The following is a 25,399-nucleotide window of genomic DNA, read 5'->3' as shown; positions in this document are numbered from 1 at the left end:
CTAGAGCAGGACAAACTAGAGCAGGACAGACTAGAGCACATCAGACAGACAGGACAGACTAGAACACAGACTAGAGCAGGACAGACTAGAGGAGGACAGACTAGAGCAGGACAGACTAGAGGAGGACAGACTAGAGCACAGACTAGAGCAGGACAGACTAGAAGAGGACAGACTAGAGCAGGACAGACTAGAGCAGGACAAACTAGAGCAGGACAGACTAGAGCACATCAGACAGACAGGACAGACTAGAACACAGACTAGAGCAGGACAGACTAGAGGAGGACAGACTAGAGCACAGACTAGAGCAGGACAGACTAGAGGAGGACAGACTAGAGCAGGACAGACTAGAGGACAGACTAGAGCAGGACAGACTAGAGCAGGACAGACTAGAGCAGGACAGACTAGGACACAGTCTAGAGCAGGACAGACTAGAGGAGGACAGACTAGAGCACAGAATAGAGCAGGGCAGACTAGAGGAGGACAGACTAGAGCAGGCTAGACTAGAGGAGGACAGACTAGAGCACAGACTAGAGCAGGACAAACTAGAGGAGGACAGACTAGAGCAGGACAGACTAGAGCAGGACAGACTAGAGGAGGACAGACTAGAGCAGGACAAACTAGAGGAGGACAGACTAGAGCAGGACAGACTAGAGCAGGACAGACTAGAGCAGGACAGACTAGAGGAGGACAGACTAGAGCAGGACAGACTAGAGCAGGACAAACTAGAGCAGGACAGACTAGAGCACATCAGACTAGAGCAGGACAGACTAGAGCAGGACAGACTAGAGTAGGACAGACTAGAGCACATCAGACTAGAGCAGGACATACTAGAGCAGGACAGACTAGAGCAGGACAGACTAGAGCACAACAGACTAGAGCAGGACAGACTAGAGCAGGACAGACTAGAGAAGGACAGACTAGAGCAGGACAGACTCGAGCAGGACAGACTAGAGCACACCAGACTAGAGCAGGAAAGACTAGAGCAGGACAGACTAGAGCAGGACAGACTAGAGCACATCAGACAGACAGGACAGACTAGAGCAGGACAGACTAGAGCACAACAGACAGACAGGACAGACTTGAGCAGGACAGACTAGAGCAGGACAGACTAGAGCACATCAGACAGACAGGACAGACTAGAGAACATCAGACAGACAGGACAGACTAGAGCACATCAGACAGACAGGACAGACTAGAGCACATCAGACAGACAGGACAGACTAGAGAACATCAGACAGACAGGACAGACTAGAACACATCAGACTAGAGCAGGACAGACTAGAACACAGACTAGAGCAGGACAGACTAGAGGAGGACAGACTAGAGGAGGACAGACTAGAGGAGGACAGACTAGAGGAGGACAGACTAGAGCAGGACAGACTAGAGCAGGACAGACTAGAGGAGGACAGACTAGAGCACATCAGACTAGAGGAGGACAGACTAGAGCACAGACTAGAGCAGGACAGACTAGAGGAGGACAGACTAGAGCAGGACAGACTAGAGGAGGACAGACTAGAGCAGGACAGACTAGAGGAGGACAGACTAGAGCAGAGACTAGAGCAGGACAGACTAGAGGAGGACAGACTAGAGCAGGACAGACTAGAGGACAGACTAGAGCAGGACAGACTAGAGCAGGACAGACTAGAGCAGGACAGACTAGAGCAGGACAGACTAGGACACAGTCTAGAGCAGGACAGACTAGAGGAGGACAGACTAGAGCACAGAATAGAGCAGGGCAGACTAGAGGATGACAGACTAGAGCAGGCTAGACTAGAGGAGGACAGACTAGAGCACAGATTAGAGCAGGACAGACTAGAGGAGGACAGACTAGAGCAGGACAGACTCGAGCAGGACAGACTAGAGGAGGACAGACTAGAGCAGGACATACTAGAGCAGGACAGACTAGAGCAGGACAGACTAGAGCACAACAGACTAGAGCAGGACAGACTAGAGCAGGACAGACTAGAGAAGGACAGACTAGAGCAGGACAGACTCGAGCAGGACAGACTAGAGCACACCAGACTAGAGCAGGACAGACTAGAGCAGGACAGACTAGAGCAGGACAGACTAGAGCACATCAGACAGACAGGACAGACAAGAGCAGGACAGACTAGAGCACAACAGACAGACAGGACATACTTGAGCAGGACAGACTAGAGCAGGACAGACTAGAGCACATCAGACAGACAGGACAGACTAGAGAACATCAGACAGACAGGACAGACTAGAGCACATCAGACAGACAGGACAGACTAGAGCACATCAGACAGACAGGACAGACTAGAGAACATCAGACAGACAGGACAGACTAGAACACATCAGACTAGAGCAGGACAGACTAGAACACAGACTAGAACAGGACAGACTAGAGGAGGACAGACTAGAGGAGGACAGACTAGAGCAGGACAGACTAGAGGAGGACAGACTAGAGCACATCAGACTAGAGGAGGACAGACTAGAGCAGGACAGACTAGAGCAGGACAGACTAGAGCAGGACAGACTAGAGGAGGACAGACTAGAGCAGGACAGACTAGAGGAGGACAGACTAGAGCACAGACTAGAGCAGGACAGACTAGAGGAGGACAGACTAGAGCAGGACAGACTAGAGGAGGACAGACTAGAGGAGGACAGACTAGAGCAGGACAAACTAGAGGAGGACAGACTAGAGCAGGACAGACTAGAGCAGGACAGACTAGAGCAGGACAGACTAGAGCAGGACAGACTAGAGCAGGACAAACTAGAGCAGGACAGACTAGAGCACATCAGACAGACAGGACAGACTAGAGAACATCAGACAGACAGGACAGACTAGAACACATCAGACTAGAGCAGGACAGACTAGAACACAGACTAGAGCAGGACAGACTAGAGGAGGACAGACTAGAGGAGGACAGACTAGAGCAGGACAGACTAGAGGAGGACAGACTAGAGCACATCAGACTAGAGGAGGGCAGACTAGAGCAGGACAGACTAGAGCAGGACAGACTAGAGCAGGACAGACTAGAGGAGGACAGACTAGAGCAGGACAGACTAGAGGAGGACAGACTAGAGCACAGACTAGAGCAGGACAGACTAGAGGAGGACAGACTAGAGCAGGACAGACTAGAGGAGGACAGACTAGAGGAGGACAGACTAGAGCAGGACAAACTAGAGGAGGACAGACTAGAGCAGGACAGACTAGAGCAGGACAGACTAGAGCAGGACAGACTAGAGCAGGACAAACTAGAGCAGGACAGACTAGAGCACATCAGACAGACAGGACAGACTAGAACACAGACTAGAGCAGGACAGACTAGAACACAGACTAGAGCAGGACAGACTAGAGGAGGACAGACTAGAGCACAGACTAGAGCAGGACAGACTAGAAGAGGACAGACTAGAGCAGGACAGACTAGAGCAGGACAAACTAGAGCAGGACAGACTAGAGCACATCAGACAGACAGGACAGACTAGAACACAGACTAGAGCAGGACAGACTAGAGGAGGACAGACTAGAGCACAGACTAGAGCAGGACTGACTAGAGGAGGACAGACTAGAGCAGGACAGACTAGAGGACAGACTAGAGCAGGACAGACTAGAGCAGGACAGACTAGAGCAGGACAGACTAGAGCAGGACAGACTAGGACACAGTCTAGAGCAGGACAGACTAGAGGAGGACAGACTAGAGCACAGACTAGAGCAGGGCAGACTAGAGGAGGACAGACTAGAGCAGGCTAGACTAGAGGAGGACAGACTAGAGCACAGACTAGAGCAGGACAGACTAGAGGAGGACAGACTAGAGCAGGACAGACTAGAGCAGGACAGACTAGAGGAGGACAGACTAGAGCAGGACAAACTAGAGGAGGACAGACTAGAGCAGGACAGACTAGAGCAGGACAGACTAGAGCAGGACAGACTAGAGGAGGACAGACTAGAGCAGGACAGACTAGAGCAGGACAAACTAGACCAGGACAGACTAGAGCACATCAGACTAGAGCAGGACAGACTAGAGCAGGACAGACTAGAGTAGGACAGACTAGAGCACATCAGACTAGAGCAGGACAGACTAGAGCAGGACAGACTAGAGCACAACAGACTAGAGCAGGACAGACTAGAGCAGGACAGACTAGAGAAGGACAGACTAGAGCAGTACAGACTCGAGCAGGACAGACTAGAGCACACCAGACTAGAGCAGGACAGACTAGAGCAGGACAGACTAGAGGAGGACAGACTAGAGCACAGACTAGAGCAGGACAGACTAGAGGAGGACAGACTAGAGCAGGACAGACTAGAGGAGGACAGACTAGAGGAGGACAGACTAGAGCAGGACAAACTAGAGGAGGACAGACTAGAGCAGGACAGACTAGAGCAGGACAGACTAGAGCAGGACAGACTAGAGCAGGACAGACTAGAGCAGGACAAACTAGAGCAGGACAGACTAGAGCACATCAGACAGACAGGACAGACTAGAACACAGACTAGAGCAGGACAGACTAGAACACAGACTAGAGCAGGACAGACTAGAGGAGGACAGACTAGAGCACAGACTAGAGCAGGACAGACTAGAAGAGGACAGACTAGAGCAGGACAGACTAGAGCAGGACAAACTAGAGCAGGACAGACTAGAGCACATCAGACAGACAGGACAGACTAGAACACAGACTAGAGAAGGACAGACTAGAGGAGGACAGACTAGAGCACAGACTAGAGCAGGACAGACTAGGACACAGTCTAGAGCAGGACAGACTAGAGCAGGACAGACTAGAGGACAGACTAGAGCAGGACAGACTAGAGCAGGACAGACTAGAGCAGGACAGACTAGAGCAGGACAGACTAGGACACAGTCTAGAGCAGGACAGACTAGAGGAGGACAGACTAGAGCACAGACTAGAGCAGGGCAGACTAGAGGAGGACAGACTAGAGCAGGCTAGACTAGAGGAGGACAGACTAGAGCACAGACTAGAGCAGGACAGACTAGAGGAGGACAGACTAGAGCAGGACAGACTAGAGCAGGACAGACTAGAGGAGGACAGACTAGAGCAGGACAAACTAGAGGAGGACAGACTAGAGCAGGACAGACTAGAGCAGGACAGACTAGAGCAGGACAGACTAGAGGAGGACAGACTAGAGCAGGACAGACTAGAGCAGGACAAACTAGAGCAGGACAGACTAGAGCACATCAGACTAGAGCAGGACAGACTAGAGCAGGACAGACTAGAGTAGGACAGACTAGAGCACATCAGACTAGAGCAGGACATACTAGAGCAGGACAGACTAGAGCACAACAGACTAGAGCAGGACAGACTAGAGCAGGACAGACTAGAGAAGGACAGACTAGAGCAGTACAGACTAGAGGAGGACAGACTAGAGCACATCAGACTAGAGCAGGACAGACTATAGCACATCAGACAGACAGGACAGACTAGAGCTGGACAGACTAGAGCACATCAGACAGACAGGACAGACTAGAACACAGACTAGAGCAGGACAGACTAGAACACAGACTAGAGCAGGACAGACTAGAGGAGGACAGACTAGAGCACAGACTAGAGCAGGACAGACTAGAAGAGGACAGACTAGAGCAGGACAGACTAGAGCAGGACAAACTAGAGCAGGACAGACTAGAGCACATCAGACAGACAGGACAGACTAGAACACAGACTAGAGAAGGACAGACTAGAGGAGGACAGACTAGAGCACAGACTAGAGCAGGACAGACTAGGACACAGTCTAGAGCAGGACAGACTAGAGCAGGACAGACTAGAGGACAGACTAGAGCAGGACAGACTAGAGCAGGACAGACTAGAGCAGGACAGACTAGAGCAGGACAGACTAGGACACAGTCTAGAGCAGGACAGACTAGAGGAGGACAGACTAGAGCACAGACTAGAGCAGGGCAGACTAGAGGAGGACAGACTAGAGCAGGCTAGACTAGAGGAGGACAGACTAGAGCACAGACTAGAGCAGGACAGACTAGAGGAGGACAGACTAGAGCAGGACAGACTAGAGCAGGACAGACTAGAGGAGGACAGACTAGAGCAGGACAAACTAGAGGAGGACATACTAGAGCAGGACAGACTAGAGCAGGACAGACTAGAGCAGGACAGACTAGAGGAGGACAGACTAGAGCAGGACAGACTAGAGCAGGACAAACTAGAGCAGGACAGACTAGAGCACATCAGACTAGAGCAGGACAGACTAGAGCAGGACAGACTAGAGTAGGACAGACTAGAGCACATCAGACTAGAGCAGGACAGACTAGAGCAGGACAGACTAGAGCACAACAGACTAGAGCAGGACAGACTAGAGCAGGACAGACTAGAGAAGGACAGACTAGAGCAGTACAGACTCGATCAGGACAGACTAGAGCACACCAGACTAGAGCAGGACAGACTAGAGCAGGACAGACTAGAGCACATCAGACTAGAGCACATCAGACTAGAGCAGGACAGACTAGAGCAGGACAGACTAGAGCAGGACAGACTAGAGCAGGACAGACTAGAGCAGGACAGACTAGAGCACATCAGACTAGAACACATCAGACTAGAGCAGGACAGACTAGAGGAGGACAGACTAGAGCACATCAGACTAGAGCAGGACAGACTAGAGCAGGACAGACTAGAGGAGGACAGACTAGAGCACATCAGACTAGAGCAGGACAGACTAGAGCAGGACAGACTAGAGCAGGACAGACTAGAGGAGGACAGACTAGAGCACATCAGACTAGAGCAGGACAGACTAGAGCAGGACAGACTAGAGCAGGACAGACTAGAGCACATCAGACTAGAGCAGGACAGACTAGAGCAAGACAGACTAGAGCAGGACAGACTAGAGCAGGACAGACTAGAGCAAGACAGACTAGAGCAGGACAGACTAGAGGAGGACAGACTAGAGCACATCAGACTAGAGCAGGACAGACTATAGCACATCAGACAGACAGGACAGACTAGAGCTGGACAGACTAGAGCACATCAGACTAGAGCAGGACAGACTAGAGCACATCAGACAGACAGGACAGACTAGAGCTGGACAGACTAGAGGAGGACAGACTAGAGCACATCAGACTAGAGGAGGACAGACTAGATCAGGACAGACTAGAGCACATCAGACTAGAACACATCAGACTAGAACACATCAGACTACAGCAGGCTAGTGCAGGGCAGACTAGAGCACATCAGACTAGAGCAGGACAGACTAGGGCACATCAGACTAGAACACATCAGACTAGAGCAGGACAGACTAGAGGAGGACAGACTAGAGGAGGACAGACTAGAACAGGACAGACTAGAGCAGGACAGACTAGTGCAGACTAGTGCAGGCTAGAGCAGACTAGTGCAGGGCAGGCTAGAGCAGGCTAGAGCAGACTATAGCAGACTAGTGCAGGGCAGACTAGAGCAGATTAGGGCAGGCTAGAGCAGACTAGTACAGGGCAGACTAGAGCAGACTAGTACAGGGCAGACTAGAGCAGGCTAGAGCAGAGCAGAGCAGATCAGGGCGGATCAGAGTAGAGCAGTACAGAACACAACAGAGTAGAGCAAGGCAGACTAGATTAGGGCACAGTAGAGCAGGGCAGACCAGAGCATAGCAGATCAGATCAGAGTAGAGCAGAGCAGAACACAGCAAACTAGAGCAGGGCAGAGTAGAACAGAACAACGCTCCCAGCCCTCAATGTGTGGAAGAATAAGAGGTCTCTGATACACCCAGACAGGCAGTATCTTACAGGATCTGATTCATGCCTGCTATGTGGGTCAGTTTATGCAAAAGGCTGCACTAGACATGCACAATCATCTGATGTTAGGGCAGTGAAAGAGTTTATGACTGGCTCAATTCAGTAGTGTGGTTAAACCATAGAGATACAGTATATAGTAAACTCTAGACACTGTACTTCAACTGTTACGTGTTATTTCAGTCCCATTCTATTCAATTCCATTCTTTTCAGTTCGCTTCTATTCAGTTCCATTCTATTCAGTTCCCTTCTATTCAGTTCCCTTCTATTCAGTTCCCTTCTATTCAGTTCGCTTCTATTCAGTTCCATTCTATTCAGTTCCATTCTATTAAGTTGCCTTCTATTCAGTTCCCTTCTATTCAGTTCCCTTCTATTCAGTTCCCTTCTATTCAGTTCCCTTCTATTCAGTTCCCTTCGATTCAGTTACATTCTATTCAGTTACCTTCGATTCAGTTCGCTTCTATTCAGTTCCCTTCTATTCAGTTCCCTTCTATTCAGTTCACTTCTATTCAGTTCCCTTCTATTCAGTTCCCTTCTATTCAGTTCCCTTCTATTCAGTTCCCTTCTATTCAGTTTGCTTCTATTCAGTTCGCTTCTATTCAGTTCCCTTCTATTCAGTTCCCTTCTATTCAGTTCCCTTCTATTCAGTTCGCTTCTATTCAGTTCGCTTCTATTCAGTTCCCTTCTATTCAGTTCCATCTTCAACATGATTTAAGGATTAAGTAAGAACATGCCAGGTCCCGTTGGTATCCTTCACTATACACTGTACATACTGTAGCAGTTCTCCCAGAATGAAACAGCTTCAAAAATGTTTTCCTACTGTATCATGTACACTATGTTATGTTACTGTGAGGATTATATCAAATCTTTGCATGGGTTGGTACACGCTACATGCTACACGCTAAATGCTACATGTTCCAGGGAGAACACAAGGCCTGTACTGCAGCTTTTTGTTTCCCTTGAATCCTTTGTATTTATTTTATTTTATTACTAATTTAAAAAATATATATACTTTTACCCCTTTTTCTCCCCAATTTCTTGGTATCCAATTGGTAGTTACAGTCTTGTCTCATCGCTGCTACTCCAATACGGACTCGGGAGAGGCGAAGGTCAAGAGCCATGTGTCCTCCGAAATACTTCCGAAATATGACCCAACAAAGCTTCTTCACACAATGTCACTTAAACCGGAAGCCAGCCACACCAATGTGTCGGAGGATCACCGTGCACCTGGCGAGCGTGTCAGCGTGCATTGCGCCCGGCCTGCCACAGGAGTCGCTATAGAGCGATGGGACAAGGAAATCCCTCCTTTTGCCAAACCCTCCCCTTGTGAAGATGGCACCGAAGGAGATGGCAGCATCGCGACTAGCTCTTAGAAAACTTTGCAGTATTTTGTTTTTATGTATACTATTTTTTACATTATTAGCTCAGGAATTGTTTTGTGTCATTACATACAGCCGGGAAGAACTATTGGATATTAGAGCGGCGGTAAACTCACCAGAACTACCAGCATTACGACCAGAAATATGACTTTATGGAGCAGATCATTTGTTCAGTCTCCCCAAAACAATTTAACTTATTCCAGAGCCTGACACAAAACATCGCCGGCAGAGGAGAAGCACTCGAGGCGGCCGGCTGGTTCGACTTAGGAGGCACGCACACCACCCACCGCTTCCGAATATATTACTTGCTAATGTTCAGTCTTTGGATAACAAAGTTGATGAGCTTAGAGCAAGGATTCCTTTCCGGAGAGCCATCGGAATAATTGTCTCTCCGGGAAGCACAAGGGCGGGAGGGGTGTGTTTTAATGATTAACGACTCATGGTGTAACTCTAGGAACATAGGAACATACAGGAACTCAAGTAATTTTGTTCACCCGATCTAGAGTACCTCACAATTAAATGCAGACCGTATTATCTCCCAAGAGAATTCTCCTCTGTCATCGCCACAGCCACGGCCCTCAAAGAACTTCACTGGACTTTATGCAAACTGGAAACCACATATCCTGAGGCTGCATTTATTGTAGCTGGGGATTTTCACAAAGCAAATCTGAGGACTAGGCTGCCAAAATTCGATCAACATGTTGACTGTCCTACTCGCCCTACTAAGACTCTCAACCATTGCTATTCAAATGGGATACTTACAAGGCCCTCCCCTGCCCTCCTTTCGGCAAATCTGACCACGACTCCATCTTACTCCTCCCGTCCTATTGGCAGAAACTCAAACAGGAAGTGCCCGTGCTTCATACTATTCAATGCTGGTCTGACCAATTGGAATCCATGCTTCAGGATTGTTGATCACGTGGACTGAGATATGTTCCGGGTAGCGTGCGAAAATAATCTAGACACAAACACAGATACGGTGACTGAGTTCATAGGGAAGTGTATAGGAGATGTAGTACCCACTGTGACTATTAAAACCTACCCTAACCAGAAACCGTGGATAGATGGTAGCATTCGTGCGCAACTGAAAGTGCAAACCATCGCATTTAACAATGGCAAAGCGACTGGTAATATGGCAGAATATAGACAGTGTAGTTTTTCACTCCCCAAAGCAATCAAACAAGCTAAACGTCAGACACAAGACAACAGTTGACAAACAGTTGAAGTTGGAAGTTTACATAACACCTTAGCCAAATACATTTAAACTCAGTTTTTCACAATTCCTGACATGTAATCCTAGTAATTCCCTGTCTTAGGTCAGTTAGGATCACCACTATATTTTAAGAATGTGAAATGTCAGAATGATAGTAGAGAGAATCATTCATTTCAGCTTTTATTTCTTTCATCACATTCCCAGTGGGTCAAAGTTTACATAAGCTCAATTAGTATTTGGTAGCATTGCCTTTAAATTGTTTAACTTGGGTGAAACGTTTCGGGTAGCCTTCCACAAGCTTCCCACAATAAGTTGGGTGAATTTTGGCCCATTCCTCCTGACAGAGCTGGTGTAACTCAGTCAGGTTTGTAGGCCTCCTTGCTCGCACATGCTTTTTCAGTTCTGTCCACACATTTTCTAAGGGATTGAGGTCAGGGCTTTGTGATGGCCCCTCCAATACCTTGACTTTGTTGTCCTTAAGCCAACTTTGGAATTATGCTTGGGGTCATTGTCCATTTGGAAGACCCATTTGCAACCAAGCTTTCACTTCCTGACTGATGTCTTGAGATGTTGCTTCAATATATCCACATAATTTTCCTTTCCTCATGAAGCCGTCTATTTTGTGAAGTGCACCAGTCCCTCCTGCAGCAAAGCACCCCCACAACATGATGCTGCCACCCCAGTGCTTCACGGTTGGGATGGTGTTCTTCGGCTTGCAAGCCTACCACTTTTTCCTCCTAACATAACAATGGTCATTATGGCCAAACAGTTCTATTTTTGTTTCATCAGACCAGAGGACATTTCTCCAAAAAGTCCGATCTTTGTCCCCATGTGCAGTTGTAAACTGTAGTCTGGCTTTTTTATGGCGGTTTTGGAGCAGTGACTTCTCCTTGCTGAGCGGTCTTTCAGGTTATGTCGATATAGGACTTTTACTGTGGATATAGATACTTTTGTACCTGTTTCCTCCAGCATCTTCACAAGGTCCTTTGCTGTTGTTCTGGGATTGATTTGCACTTTTCACACCAAAGTACGTTCATCTCTAGGAGACAGAACGTGTCTCCTTCCTGAGCGGTATGGCGGCTGCGTGGTCCCATGGTGTTTATACTTGCATACTATTGTTTGTACAGATGAACATGGTACCTTCAGGCGTTCGGAAATTGCTCCCAAGGATCAACCAGACTTGTGGAGGTCTTCAATTCTTTTTCTGACATCTTGGCTGATTTCTTTTGATTTTCCTATGATGTCAAGCAAAGAGGCACTGAGTTTGAAGGTAGGCCTTGAAATACATCCACAGGTACACCTCCAATTGACTCAAGTTATGTACATTAGCCTATCAGAAGCTTCTAAAGCCATGACATCATTTTCTGAAATTCTCCAAGCTGTTTAAAGGCACAGTCAACTTAGTGTATATCTGTATATGTGTACAGTGCTTTCAGAACGTATTCACACCCCTTGACTTTTCCCACATTTTTCCAGACGGAATTTAAATTTGATTAAATTAACATTTTGCCTCACTGGACTACACCCAATACCCTTTTAAATTGTTTTCGTTTGACAAGTCAGTTAAGAACAAATTTTTATTTACAATGACGGCCTACCAAAAGGCAAAAGGCCTCCTGTGGGGATGGGAGATGGGATTAAAAAAATAAAATAAATACAATATAAATATAGAAACACACATCACGACAAGAGAGACAACACAACAATATATAAAGAGAGACCTAAAACAACAACATAGCATGGCAGCAACACAACATGACAACAACATGGTAGCAACACAACATGGCAGCAGCACAACATGGTAGCACCACAAAACATGGTACAAACATTATTGGAAACAGACAACAGCACAAAGGTCAAGAAGGTAGAGACAACAATACATCAAACAAAGCAGCCACAACTGTCAGTAAGAGTGTCCACGATTGAGTGTTTGAATGAAGAGATGGAGATAAAACTGTCCAGTTTGAGTGTTTGTTGCAGCTCGTTGAAGTCGCTAGCTGCAGTGAACTGAAAAGAGGAGCGACCCAGGGATGTGTGTGCTTTGGGGACCTTTAACAGAATGTGCCTGGCAGAACGGGTGTTGTATGTGAAGAATGAGGGCTGCGGTAGATATCTCAGACATGGGGGAGTGAGGTCTAAGAGGGTTTTATAAATAAACATTAACCAGTGGGTCTTGCGACAGGTACACAGAGATGACCAGTTTACAGAGGAGTATAGAGTGCAGTGATGTGTCCTATAAGGAGCATTGGTGGCAAATCTGATGGCCGAATGATAAAGAAGATATAGCCGCTCGAGAGCAGCTTTACCTGCCTATCTATAAATTATGTCTCCGTAATCTAGCATGGGTAGGATGGTCATCTGAATCAGGGTTAGTTTGGCAGCTGGGTGAAAGAGGAGCGATTATGATAGAGGAAACCAAGTCTAGATTTAACCTTAGCCTACAGCTTTGATATGTGCGGAGAGAAGGACAGTGCACCATTTAGCCATACTCCAAAGAACTTGAATGAAGTGACTACCTCAAGTTCTAAACCCTCAGAGCTAGTAATCACACCTGTGGGAAGAGGGCCATTCTTCTTACCAAACTACGTGACCTTTGTTTTGGAGGTGTTTAGAACAAGATTAAGGGTAGAGAAAGCTTGTTGGACACTAAGAAAGCTTTGTTGTAGAGCGATTAACACAAACTCCGGGGAGGAGCCAGCTGAGTATAAAATACTGTATCATCTGCATATAAATGGATGGAGAGAGCTTCCTACTGCCTGAGCTATGTTGTTGATGTAAATTGAGAAGAGCGTGGGACCTAGAATCGAGCCTTGGGGTACTCCCTTGGTGACAGGCAGTGGCTGAGACAGCAGACGTTCGAGCCTTGGGGTACTGCCTCCTGAACAGCTAATCAAAGGGCCATCCCCTCTTTTACGCTGCTGCTGCTACTGTCTGTGTATTATCTATGCTCTTTTCTTGTCCCTTTAACCTACATGTACACTACTGTTCAAAAGTTCTGGGGCCACTTAGAAATGTCCTTGTTTTCCATGAAAACATAAATACATGAAATGAGTTGCAAAATGAATAGGAAATATAGTAAAGATGATGACAAGGATGTAAATAGTGATTTTTAATTGAAATAATAATTTGTTCCTCAAACTTTGGTTTCGTCAAAGTTTCCTCCATTTGCAGCAATTACAGCCTTGCAGACCTTTGGCATTCTAGTTGTCAATTTGTTGAGGTAATCTGAAGAGATTTCACCCCATGCTTCCTGAAGCACCTCCCACAAGTTGGATTGGCTTTGTGAGCACTTCTTACCTACCATACAGTAGCTGCTCCCACAACAGCTCAATAGGGTTGAGATCCAGTGACTGTGCTGGCCACTCCGTTATAGACAGAACACCAGCTGACTGCTTCCTTGCAAAATAGTCATTGCATAGTTTGGAGCTCTGGTTTGGGTTATTGTCCTGTTGTATGAAGAAATCGGCTCCAATTAAGCGCCGTCCACAGGGTATGGCAAGCCGTTGCAAAATGGAGTGATAGCCTTCCTTCTTCATGATCCCTTTTACCCTGTACAAATCTCCCACCCCTGACCATCATATTGCCTCCACCATGCTTGATAGATGGCGTCAAGCACTCCTCCAGCATCTTTTCATTTTTTATGTGTCTCACAAATGTTCTTCTTTGTGATCCGAACACCTCAAACTTAGATTTCTCTGTCTATAACACTTTTTTCCAATCTTCCTCTGCCCAGTGGCTGTGTTCTTTTGCCAATCTTAATCTTTTATTTTTATTGGACAGTCTGAGATATGGCTTTTTCTTTGCAACTCTGCCTAGAAGGCCAGCATCCCGGAGTCGCCTCTTCACTGTTGACGTTGTGGCTGGTGTTTTGCGTGTACTATTTAATGAATTGGCCAGTTGAGGACTTGTGAATTGTCTGTTACTCATACTAGACACTCTAATGTACTTGTCCTCTTGCTCAGTTGTGCACCGGGGCCTGCCACTCCTCTTTCTATTCTGGTTAGAGCCAGTTTGCGCTGTTCTGTGAAGGGAGTAATAAACAGCGTTGTACGAGATCATAAGTTCATTTCTCACATGGACTAGCCTTCAATTCTCAGAACAAGAAGAAAGTTCTTTGTTTCTGGCCATTTTGAACCTATAATCGAACCCACAAATGCTGATGCTCCAGATACTCAACTAGTTTAAGAAGGACAGTTTTATTGCTTCTTTAATCAGAACAGCAGTTTTCAGCTGTGCTAACATAATTGCAAAAGGGTTTTCTAATTAGCCTTTTAAAATGATAAACTTGGAGTGGCTAACAACGTGCCATTGGAACACAGGAGTGATGGTTGCTGATAATGGGCCTCTGTTCGCCAATGTAGATATTCCACAAAAAATAAGCCGTTTCTAGCTACAATAGTCATTTACAACATTAACAATGTCTACACTGTATTTCTGATCAATTTGATGTAATTTTAATGGACAAAACATTTCCTTTTCTTTCAAAAACAAGGACATTTCTAAGTGACCCCTAACTTTGAACGGTACTGTACAGGTTACCTCAATTACCTTAACTAATCGGTGCCCCCGCACATTGACTCTGTACCGGTACCCCTGTATATAGCCTCACTATTGTTATTTTACTGTTGCTGTTTCATTTTTTTTTTTTTTTAATTTTATTGACTCATCTATTTTTTACTTAACATTTATTTTTCTTATAACTTCTTAAAGCATTGTTGGTTAAGGGCTTGTATGTAAGCATTTAACTGTAAAGTGACAAATATAATTTGATTTCATTTGATTTGGTGACAGGCTGAGAGTGTGGGGCCTAGAATCGAGCCTTGGGGTACTCCCTTGGTGACAGGCAGCGGCTGAGAGTGTGGGGCCTAGAATCGAGCCTTGGGGTACTCCCTTGGTGACAGGCAGTGGCTGAGACAGACAGACTGATTTTATACACTGCACTCTCTGAGAGAGGTAGTTAGCAAACCAGCCCAAAGACCCCTCAGAGAAACCAATACGCCGGCCCACAAGAATGGAATGGTCTACCATATCAAAAGTTTGCATAGCAGAGAGAGTACTACTGACATCAAGAAAGCCAGTCAGTTGATTATTGACAAGTTTTTCCAACACTTTTGATTAACAGGGCAAAATAGAAATTGACCTATAACAGTTAGGATCAGCTTGACCTCCTTTAAATAAAGGACGCACAGTGGCTGCATTCCAAGCAATGGGAACCTTGCCAGAGAGGAGAGACAGGTTAAAAAGGTCAGAGATTGGCTTGGCGATGATAGGAGCTTCAACCTTAAAGAAGAATGGATCCATCTGACCCAGATGTTTTTTTGGGGGTCAAGTTTAAGGACCTCAGACTCAGTGCCAGAGGGAGAAACTTGGTGGCGGGTAGTGATTTATTATTATTATTATCATTATTATTGCTGAAGGTGTAAACCCATTTTTTTAGCAAGAGATAGCACTTGTATAATCTAAGAAAGTAGCAGAAATTTGCAGAAAGTCGTTTTGGAAACCATTTATTTAATGGAAACAATAATGTTCTTGAACTTTTTTTGGCAACATGATATATTCTTATTACTGTACAATGAGGAATTCAACTACAAAATACTAGTCTTCTCCCATTTGTTTAACCATTGCCCCCAACCACAACGTGTATAAACAACAACAATAAATTAGAATAAAACAAGATAATAGATACAAAACAAAAATGTGAAGAACATAAATCAATCAACTCTAATTAGCACGTCGGACAATATGCAAGTGTGTGTGAATGGACTTTGCAGCTGCATCAGATTTAGCCCCATGAACAGCTTTCACAAGCGCTGCAGAGGCTGCTGTGCGGGGGAGGCGTTCCCTTCTTTGAATGTGTGGGGTTACAAGTTCCTTTCCCAGCTGCTCCAGGAACACCCTGCTCTTGTTCCGCTTATCAGGCATCCAAGTAGGGTCGATCTTGTTCCATATCACAAAGGCATTGTATCATCGATGATGTTATGGAAGATGACCAGGGGCCAGCGGGCAGTCATCCTCCTGCAACTGTTAGTTCCAATCACCTTGTCCAGGTTGTCCACACCTCCTTTGTTGTGGTTGTAGTCCATGATGATGGCTGGCTTCCTATCCTCACGATCACGGATCTCAGCCATTTTGTCCAGTGTGCTCAGGACGACCATATTCTTGTTCCTCTTTGTTCCTCTTTGGGAGGTAAGAAACTAGACTGGTGGTGGTGGTGGTGGTGAAGGCAAACTTTGATGAGAAGGCCCCTTGTTTGTGAAGCGTGCAGGGGGGAGCTCAGGCTTGTTCTTTCTGACTGTGCCAACCATAGTGATCTTTTTCTTCAGGAGCTGCTGGCTGAGTTCAATCAGTAGCACGTGCTGCTGTTTTTGTGGTGTGTAAATGATTTTATAACTGCTGGGTCAAAAATGACTCTAAGACAATCTTTGTACCCTGGTGGTGTACAGCTTCAATGGAAATATTAACAAAGGAGATGTTTCACTTTGTCTGATGTTGGGGGTCACTCTAGGAAAAGTAATCCAATTTCAAGTTAAAATAATATCATTTAGGGGGGTTTTCTCTGCTGTTAAACATAGTGGTGAGTCATTTTTTTGACCCTTAAGAGCCCACAAGGGTAAATGGCTGTGATAGGAGAAAACTGAGGATGGATCAACAACATTGTAGTTACTCTACAATACTAACCTAAAGGAAAGAGTGAAAAGATGGAAGCCTGTACAGAATAAAAATATTCCAAAAACATATATTCTGTTTGCAACAAGGCACTATAGTAAAACTGCAAAATATAAATCAACTTCATGTTCTGAATATGCATTATGTTGGGCCAAATCCAACACATCACTGAGTACCACTCTTCATATTTTCAAGCATGGTGGTGGCTGTTATGGAATGCTTGTCATCGGCACAGACTATGGTGTTTTTTGGGGGGATTAAAGATAAACGGAATAGAGCTAAGCTCAAGCAAAGTCCCATAGGGAAACCTGGTTCAGTCTGCTTTCCAACAGACACTGGGAGACAAATTCACCTGTCAGCAGGACAATAACCTAAAACACAAGGCCAAATATACACTGGAGTTGGTTACCAAGACGACATTGAATGTTCCTAAGTGACGTAGTTACAGTTTTGACTTAAATTGTCTTGAAAATCAATGGCAAGACCTGAAAATGGCTATCTAACAATAATTAACAGCCAACTTGACAGAGCTTGAAGAATTTTTTAAATATTGATGTGCAAATATAGTATTTACCCAGAAAGACTCACAGCTGTAATCACTGCCAAAGGTGATTCTAACATGTATTGTGTCACACCCTGACCATAGTTTGCTTTGTATGTTTCTATGTTTTGTTTGGTCAGGGTGTGATCTGAGTGGGCATTCTATGTTGTGTGTCTAGTTTGTCTGTTTCTGTGTTTGGCCTGATATGGTTCTCAATCAGAGGCAGGTGCTAGTCATTGTCTCTGATTGGGAACCATATTTAGGTAGCCTGTTTGGTGTTGGGTTTTGTGGGTGATTGTTCCTGTATCTGTGTTTGCACCAGATAGGGCTGTTTTGGTTTTTTCACATTTCTTGTTTTGTTAGTTTATTCATGTATAGAGTCTTTATTAAAGAAACATGAATAATCACCACGCTGCGTTTTGGTCCGCCTCTCCTTCGACTCAAGAAAACCGTTACATATTGACTCAGGGGGTGTGAATACTTATATAAATTAGATATTTCTGTATATAATTTTCTATAAATGTGCTAAAATTTCTAACTTTGTCATTATGAGGTATTGTGTAGATGTGTGAGAGAGAGAAAAAAAATGATTTCGTCCATTTTGAATTTCAGGCTGTAACACAACAAAATGTAGAATAAGTCAAGGGGGTATGAATACTTTCTGAAGGTACTGTGTGTGTGTGTGTGTGTGTGTGTATGTGTGTGTGTGTGTGTGTTTCCAAGAGACTCGTGCAGTACCAGATGAATTACCCTGAGCTGCAGAACAGAACAGAGCAGCAGGATTAGCATTCTCTGGTTTGAGTTCTGTTTTCTCATTGGTTTAAAAACCTTGTGGCTGAATATCTGGAATACTGTAGCAGCCCCTGTCATGGTGGCTGTCATTGTATTATAGAAGGGGATAATGCACTGGGTGTGTGTGTGTAGTCTGTGTGTGTACGTGTGTGTGTTGTGTGTGTGTTGTGTGTGCGTGTATTTGTGTTTGTGTGTAGTGTGTCCGTGTGTGTGTGTCACCAGATCTAAACGCTGTTTAGTGAAGTTGAGAGGTCGCAAAGCTTGGATTAGAAAAAGGGGGAAGATGAGAAAAAAAAGGGGAGACGAAATTGGGGAGAAAAAGGGGTAAAATTCAACAAAAAAAAAAGAAACTCTTAGTACCCCCGCCTCCTGTCAGTAAAGTCATTACATTGACATCAGGTACTGTAGTCTACACACGCAGACAATGAATGAAGCAATAGCACATGCCAAGTGTATTGCATTGTACTTTTTAGCCTAGTGGGTAAGAGTGTTGGGGCCAGTAACTGAGAGGTTTCTGGTTCGAATCCCCGAGCCGACTAGGTGAAAAAGTTGTCAATGTGACCTTGAGCGAGGTACTCTAATTGCGCCTGTAAATTCCTCTGTATTAGAGCGTTTGCTAAATGACTAAAATGTACAATTTTTATAAACCATTAATAATCCCAATGCTAAATCCCTGTTTAATAAACCATTAATAATCCCAATTCTAAATCCCTGTTTAGTAAACCATTAATAATCCCAATTCTAAATCCCTGTTTAATAAACCATTAATAATCCCAATTCTAAATCCCTGTTTAGTAAACCATTAATAATCACAATTCTAAATCCCTGTTTAGGAAACCATTAATAATCCCAATTCTAAATCCCTGTTTAATAAACCATTAATAATCCCAATTCTAAATCCCTGTTTAATAAACCATTAATAATCCCAATTCTAAATCCCTGTTTAATAAACCATTAATAATCCCAATTCTAAATCCCTGTTTAATAAACCATTAATAATCCCAATTCTAAATCCCTGTTTAGTAAACCATTAATAATACCAATTCTAAATCCCTGTTTAGTAAACCATTAATAATCCCAATTCTAAATCCCTGTTTAATAAACCATTAATAATCCCAATTCTAAATCCCTGTTTAATAAACCATTAATAATCCCAATTCTAAATCCCTGTTTAATAAACCATTAATAATCCCAATTCTAAATCCCTGTTTAGTAAACCATTAATAATCCCAATTCTAAATCCCTGTTTAATAAACCATTAATAATCCCAATGCTAAATCCCTGTTTAGTAAACCATTAATAATCCCAATTTTAAATCCCTGTTTAATAAATCATTAATAATCCCAATGCTAAATCCCTGTTTAATAAACCATTAATAACCCCAATGCTAAATCTCTGTTTAAAAAACCATTAATAATCTCAATGCTAAATCTCTGTTTAGTAAACCATTAATAATCCCAATTCTAAATCCCTGTTTAGTAAACCATTAATAATCCCAATTCTAAATCCCTGTTTAATAAACCATTAATAATCCCAATTCTAAATCCCTGTTTAATAAACCATTAATAATCCCAATTCTAAATCCCTGTTTAATAAACCATTAATAATCCCAATTCTAAATCCCTGTTTAGTAAACCATTAATAATCCCAATTCTAAATCCCTGTTTAATAAACCATTAATAATCCCAATGCTAAATCCCTGTTTAGTAAACCATTAATAATCCCAATTTTAAATCCCTGTTTAATAAATCATTAATAATCCCAATGCTAAATCCCTGTTTAATAAACCATTAATAACCCCAATGCTAAATCTCTGTTTAAAAAACCATTAATAATCTCAATGCTAAATCTCTGTTTAGTAAACCATTAATAATCCCAATTCAAAATCCCTGTTTAATAAACCATTAATAATCCCAATGTTAAATCCCTGTTTAGTAAACCATTAATAATCTCAATGCTAAATCCCTGTTTAATAAACCATGAATAATCCCAATTCTAAATCCCTGTTTAATAAACCATTAATAATCCCAATGCTAAATCCCTGTTTAATAAACCATTAATAATCCCAATGCTAAATCCCTGTTTAATAAACCATTAATAATCCCAATGCTAAATCCCTGTTTAATAAACCATTAATAATCCCAATGCTAAATCCCTGTTTAATAAACCATTAATAATCCCAATGCTAAATCCCTGTTTAGTAAACCATTAATAATCTCAATGCTAAATCTCTGTTTAATAAACCATTAATAATCCCAATTCCTAATCCCTGTTTAATAAACCATTAATAATCCCAATGCTAAATCCCTGTTTAATAAACTATTAATAATCCCAATGCTAAATGTCTGTTTAATAAACCTGTGTGGGCTGTTCTCCAGTCCTATTACTGAGATAAGGACCGGCCTTAATACCAAGTGATTGAAAAATGTGTTATGTGAAACAATGCCAGAGCTGTGTGTGTGTGTGTGTGTGTGTGTGTGTGTGTGTGTGTGTGTGTGTGTGTGTGTGTGTCGGTGTGTGTCGGTGTGTGTGTGTGTGTGTGTTTGTGTGTGTGTGTGTGTGTGTGCGTGTGTGGGTGGATGGGTGCTGAAACAATGCCTGAGCTGACGAACTAATGAAGTCCCTGCCTGCTGCCATAGGCACACTAGCAGGTTAATTACAGGGAGGGAGAGAGAGAAAGAGAAGGGAGGGAGAGAGAGGGGGAGAAGCAGGGAGAGAGGGGGAGAAGCAGGGAGGGAGAGAGATATAAAGAGAAGGGAGGGAGAGAGAGGGGGAGAAGCAGGGAGAGAGATAAAGAGAAGGGAGGGAGAGAGAGGGGGAGAAGCAGGGAGAGAGATAAAGAGAAGGGAGGGAGAGAGAGGGGGAGAGATAAAGAGAAGGGAGGGAGAGAGAGGGGAGAAGCAGGGAGAGAGATAAAGAGAAGGGAGGGAGAAAGAGGGGGAAGGGAGGTAGAGAGATAAAGAGAAGTTAGGGGGAGAGAGGGGGAGGAGGATGTGTGGCTTAACTTGTGCTCCTTTACTCCTTCTTTTTGCAGAGTAGAGTAGAGCAGAGTTCAGCAGAGTAGAGTAGAGTTCAGTAGAGTAGAGCAGAGTACAGTAGAGCAGAATAGAGTTCAGTAGAGTAGAGCAGAGCAGAGTTCAGTAGAGCAGAGTACAGTAGAGCAGAGTACAGTAGAGTAGAGTTCAGTAGAGCAGAGTACAGTAGAGTAGAGTACAGTAGAGTAGAGCAGAGTTCAGCAGAGTAGAGCAGAGTTCAGCAGAGTAGAGTAGAGTTCAGTAGAGTAGAGTAGAGTTGAGCAGAGTACAGTAGAGTTCAGTAGAGTAGAGAAGAGTACAGTAGAGCAGAATAGAGTTCAGTAGAGCAGAGTACAGTAGAGCAGAGTACAGCAGAGCAGAGTTCAGTAGAGTAGAGCAGAGTTCAGCAGAGCAGAGTAGAGCAGAGTACAGTAGAGCAGAATAGAGTTCAGTAGAGTAGAGTACAGTAGAGCAGAGTACAGCAGAGCAGAGTTCAGCAGAGTAGAGTAGAGTTCAGCAGAGTAGAGCAGAATACAGTAGAGCAGAGCAGAGTGCAGTAGAGCAGAGTACAGTAGAGCAGAATAGAGTTCAGTAGAGTAGAGTAGGGCAGATTAGAACAGAGCAAAGTAGAGTGCAGTAGAGCAGAATACAGCAGAGCAGAGTACAACAGAGCAGAGTGCAGCAGAGCAGAGTAGAGTGCAGTTGAGTAGAGCAGATTAGAGCCGAGCAAAGTAGAGCAGAGTACAGTAGAGCAGAGCGGAGTGCAGCAGAACGGAGTACAGCAGAGCAGAGTAGAGTAGGGTACAGTAGAGTACAGTACAGTACAGTAGAGTAGAGCAGAATAGATTTCAGTAGAGTAGAGCAGAGCAGAATACAGTAGAGCAGAGCAAAGTGCAGTAGAGCAGAGTACAGTAGAGCAGAGTACAGTAGAGTACAGTACAGTACAGTAGAGTAGAGCAGAATAGATTTCAGTAGAGTAGAGCAGAGCAGAATACAGTAGAGCAGAGCAGAGTGCAGTAGAGCAGAGTACAGTAGAGCAGAGTAGACTGCAGTAGAGCAGAGTACAGTAGAGCAGAATAGAGTTCAGTAGAGTAGAGCAGATTAGAGCAGAGCAAAGTAGAGTGCAGTAGAGCAGAATACAGCAGAGCAGAGTACAACAGAGCATAATGCAGTAGAGCAGAGTGCAGCAGAGCAGAGTAGAGTGCAGTTGAGTAGAGCAGATTAGAGCAGAGCGAAGTAGAGCAGAGCACAGTAGAGCATAGCGGAGTGCAGCAGAACAGAGTACAGCAGAGCAGAGTAGAGTAGAGTACAGTAGAGTAGAGTAGAGTACAGTAGAGTAGAGTACAGTAGAGCAGAGTGCAGTAGAGTAGAGTACAGTAGACCAGAGCAGAGTACAGTAGAGTAGATTAGAGTAGAGTAGAGCAGAGTGCAGTAAAGTACAGTTGAGCAGAGTACAGTACAGTAGAGCAGAGTACAGTAGAGCAGAGTACAGTATAGCAGAGTCCAGTAGAGTAGAGTAGAGCAGAGTTCAATAGAGTACAGTAGAGCAGAGTCTAGCAGAGTTCAGTAGAGCAGAGTACAGTAGAGCACAGTACAGTAGAGCAGAGTAGAGCAGAGTACAGTAGAGTAAAGTACAGTAGATCAGAGTACAGTAGAGCAGAGTACAGTAGAGCAGAGTACAGTACAGTAGAGCAGAGTACAGTACAGTAGAGTACAGTAGAGTAGAGTAGAGTAGAGCAGAGTGCAGTAAAGTACAGTACAGTAGAGTAGAGTACAGTTGAGCAGAGTACAGTACAGTAGAGCAGAGTAGGGTAGAGCAGAGTACAGTACAGTAGAGCAGAGAACTGTAGAGTAGAGCAGAATACAGTAGAGTAGAGCAGAGTACAGTAGAGCAGAGTACAGTAGAGTAGAGTACAGTACGGTAGAGCAGAGTACAGTACAGTACAGTAGAGCAGAGTACAGTAGAGTAGAGTACAGTAGAGCAGAGTACAGTAGAGTAGTGCAGAGTACAGTAGAGTAGAGCAGAGTACAGTAGAGTACAGTAGAGCAGAGTCTAGCAGAGTTCAGTGGAGCAGAGTACAGTAGAGCAGAGCAGGGATGTCTGGCCCCTTGGGCCATGCTACACAATGGCTGCAGGGCCAGAATCTGAGCCAGTGTGGCTACATCCCACAATATTTTAGTTAGCTGTAAACTATGTCACCCACTTTGCTGAAAACACTCCGCTCCAGTCCAGTCCTGTCCAGTCGGGTTGGTGCTAGATCGAACCGGGTGACAATACGGAAGAAAAATAGTTCACTCTATAATTCTGTGTTTCAGGAAAAGTCCTACTCATGGGACCCCTTGTTTGATCTAGTGTCTAGGTTTTAGCTCAACAGGTTAACACACAGTGTTGTGACCACGTGTTCGAATCCAGTCGTTTACACTTCTCTCTGTTTTGTGTTTCAGTGAAGGTTCAGAAGAGTGACCACCCTCACTCGTGGGACCCCTGTGTGAACTACTGTCCCCCCCAGCACCCCTCCTCTCACTGTAAGACCTGGACCACCTCCAACAACCCCTCCAGCACACAGGAATACTGCAAATGTAAGTATCGCCTCTGCTTCTGTTTTCTGTCTCCCCAGAAAACAACAAACTGGTTCTGTGAAAAGTTCCCAGAAATTCTTCTCATAACACAAAAAAACTGTCCAGTTGTGCTGAACAAAACATTTATTTGATGTTACAAGAGTGTTGATAGAACAGCCTTACTGAGTTCTTTAAAACTAGAACCCCGCCTGGCCTTTCAGCCTATCAGGACCCGCTAGAGAACATTGAAAACTAGAACCCCGCCTGGCCTTTCAGCCTGTCAGTACCCGCTAGAGAATGTTGAAAACTAGAACCTGGCCTTTCAGCCTATCAGGACCCGCTAGAGAACGTTGAAAACTAGAACCCGCCTGGCCTTTCAGCCTATCAGGACCCGCTAGAGAACGTTGAAAACTAGAACCCCGCCTCTCAGCCTATCAGGACCCGCTAGAGAACATTGAAAACTAGAATCCCGCCTTTCAGCCTATCAGTACCCGCTAGAGAACGTTGAAAACTAGAACCCCGCCTTTTAGCCTATCAGGACCCGCTAGAGAACGTTGAAAACTAGAACCCCGCCTCTCAGCCTATCAGGACCCGCTAGAGAACGTTGAAAACTAGAACCCCGCCTTTCAGCCTAACAGGACCCGCTAGAGAACGTTGAAAACTAGAACCCCACCTTTCAGCCTATCAGGACCCGCTAGAGAACATTGAAAACTAGAACCCTGCCTGGCCTTTCAGCCTGTCAGGACCCGCTAGAGAACGTTGAAAATTAGAACCCCGCCTCTCAGCCTATCAGGACCCGCTAGAGAACGTTGAAAACTAGAACCCCGCCTCTCAGCCTATCAGGTCCCACTAGAGAACGTTGAAAACTAGAACCTTGCCTTTCAGCCTATCAGGAACCACTAGAGAACGTTGAAAACTAGAACCCCGCCTCTCAGCCTATCAGGACCCGCTAGAAAACGTTGAAAACTAGAACCCTGCCTTTCAGCCTATCAGGACCCGCTAGAGAACGTTGAAAACTAGAACCCCGCCTCTCAGCCTATCAGGACCCGCTAGAGAACGTTGAAAACTAGAACCCCGCCTCTCAGCCTATCAGGACCCGCTAGAGAACGTTGAAAACTAGAACAACGCCTTTCAGCCTATCAGAACCCGCTAGAGAACGTTGAAAACTAGAACCCCGCCTATCAGGACCCGCTAGAGAACGTTGAAAACTAGAATCCCGCCTCTCAGCCTATCAGGACCCGCTAGAGAACGTTGAAAACTAGAACCCCGCCTCTCAGCCTATCAGGACCCACTAGAGAACGTTGAAAACTAGAACCCCGCCTTTCAGCCTATCAGGACCCGCTAGAGAACTTTGAAAACTAGAACCCCGCCTCTCAGCCTATCAGGACCCGCTAGAGAACGTTGAAAACTAGAACAACGCTTTTCAGCCTATCAGGACCCACTAGAGAACGTTGAAAACTACAACAACGCCTTTCAGCCTATCAGAACCCGCTAGAGAATGTTGAAAACTAGAACCCCGCCTCTCAGCC

General features: G+C 44.8%; 1 protein-coding gene across 1 annotated transcript in view; it reads left to right on the top strand.

Annotated features, from left to right (window-relative positions):
- LOC139369947 (glutamate receptor interacting protein 2b) overlaps positions 1 to 25,399 on the top strand; it is a 278,884-nt gene that overhangs the window by 203,585 nt on the left and 49,900 nt on the right. Inside the window, exon 10 of the mRNA XM_071109230.1 lies at positions 23,757 to 23,891. Within this exon, the coding sequence (XP_070965331.1) occupies positions 23,757 to 23,891 (135 nt within the window). The remainder of the gene's footprint in view (positions 1 to 23,756; positions 23,892 to 25,399) is intronic.

This window comes from Oncorhynchus clarkii, chromosome 17, assembly GCF_045791955.1.
Source record: "Oncorhynchus clarkii lewisi isolate Uvic-CL-2024 chromosome 17, UVic_Ocla_1.0, whole genome shotgun sequence".
Taxonomy (NCBI): domain Eukaryota; kingdom Metazoa; phylum Chordata; class Actinopteri; order Salmoniformes; family Salmonidae; genus Oncorhynchus; species Oncorhynchus clarkii.
Note: the sequence above shows the minus strand (reverse complement) of the source record. Positions and strands in the feature narration are given on the sequence as shown.